The sequence below is a fragment of the Microtus ochrogaster genome, chromosome 24 (genome assembly GCF_000317375.1).
Source record: "Microtus ochrogaster isolate Prairie Vole_2 chromosome 24, MicOch1.0, whole genome shotgun sequence".
Taxonomy (NCBI): domain Eukaryota; kingdom Metazoa; phylum Chordata; class Mammalia; order Rodentia; family Cricetidae; genus Microtus; species Microtus ochrogaster.
The window spans coordinates 32,598,774-32,599,377 of NC_022024.1; the positions used below are offsets into that span (position 1 = coordinate 32,598,774).

Sequence of the window (604 nt, forward strand, 5' to 3'; positions counted from 1 at the left end):
CAAGGAAAACTATCCCTGCACAGGAAAAGAACAGAGGAAAACTATCCCTGCACATGGCAACGATTCCTCCACTCCTCATTTACATGTGTAACGTTAACGCTGGAATGCTTGCTTACCTCCAACATGGCCACTAACTCTGACTTGGAAATGCCAATTCGGTCTCGGTCACAACTGTCAACCACATAGATGACTGCATCTGTGTTTGAGTAGTAACATCTCCAGTATGGCCTAAAGAAAGTTCAAAAACGGAAAACATGTTATCCCTTGCAAAAACCTCACGTGTCGATCTACATGCTGGACTGGGTGGATGATAGGGAGCCGGTGATCACATGCCCGCCCGGCACCGCCCATGCTCAGAACAATGCCTCAATGATCTCCTGTTTCTGACAGAAATGCATCTCGCACCACACTCCATGTGACTGAGTTAAAAGAAGAGTATTAAATCACAGGCCCAAAATTACACATTCAGAGTAAATTTGAACTTCAGGATGAGAAAATACAAATATAATCTACAAAGAACACTAGCTATACCAGTAAGAAACGGTATGCAGACCTGATGAGTATAACTTATGAGTCTTTTTTTTTTTTTTTTTTTTTTTTTTTT

At 41.6% G+C, this 604-nt stretch overlaps 1 protein-coding gene across 1 annotated transcript in view; it reads right to left on the minus strand.

Moving 5' to 3' along the window:
- Arl1 (ADP ribosylation factor like GTPase 1) overlaps positions 1–604 on the minus strand; it is a 10,778-nt gene that overhangs the window by 4,830 nt on the left and 5,344 nt on the right. The window contains exon 4 of the mRNA XM_005358200.2: positions 117–228. Coding sequence (XP_005358257.1) covers positions 117–228 — 112 coding nt within the window. The remainder of the gene's footprint in view (positions 1–116; positions 229–604) is intronic.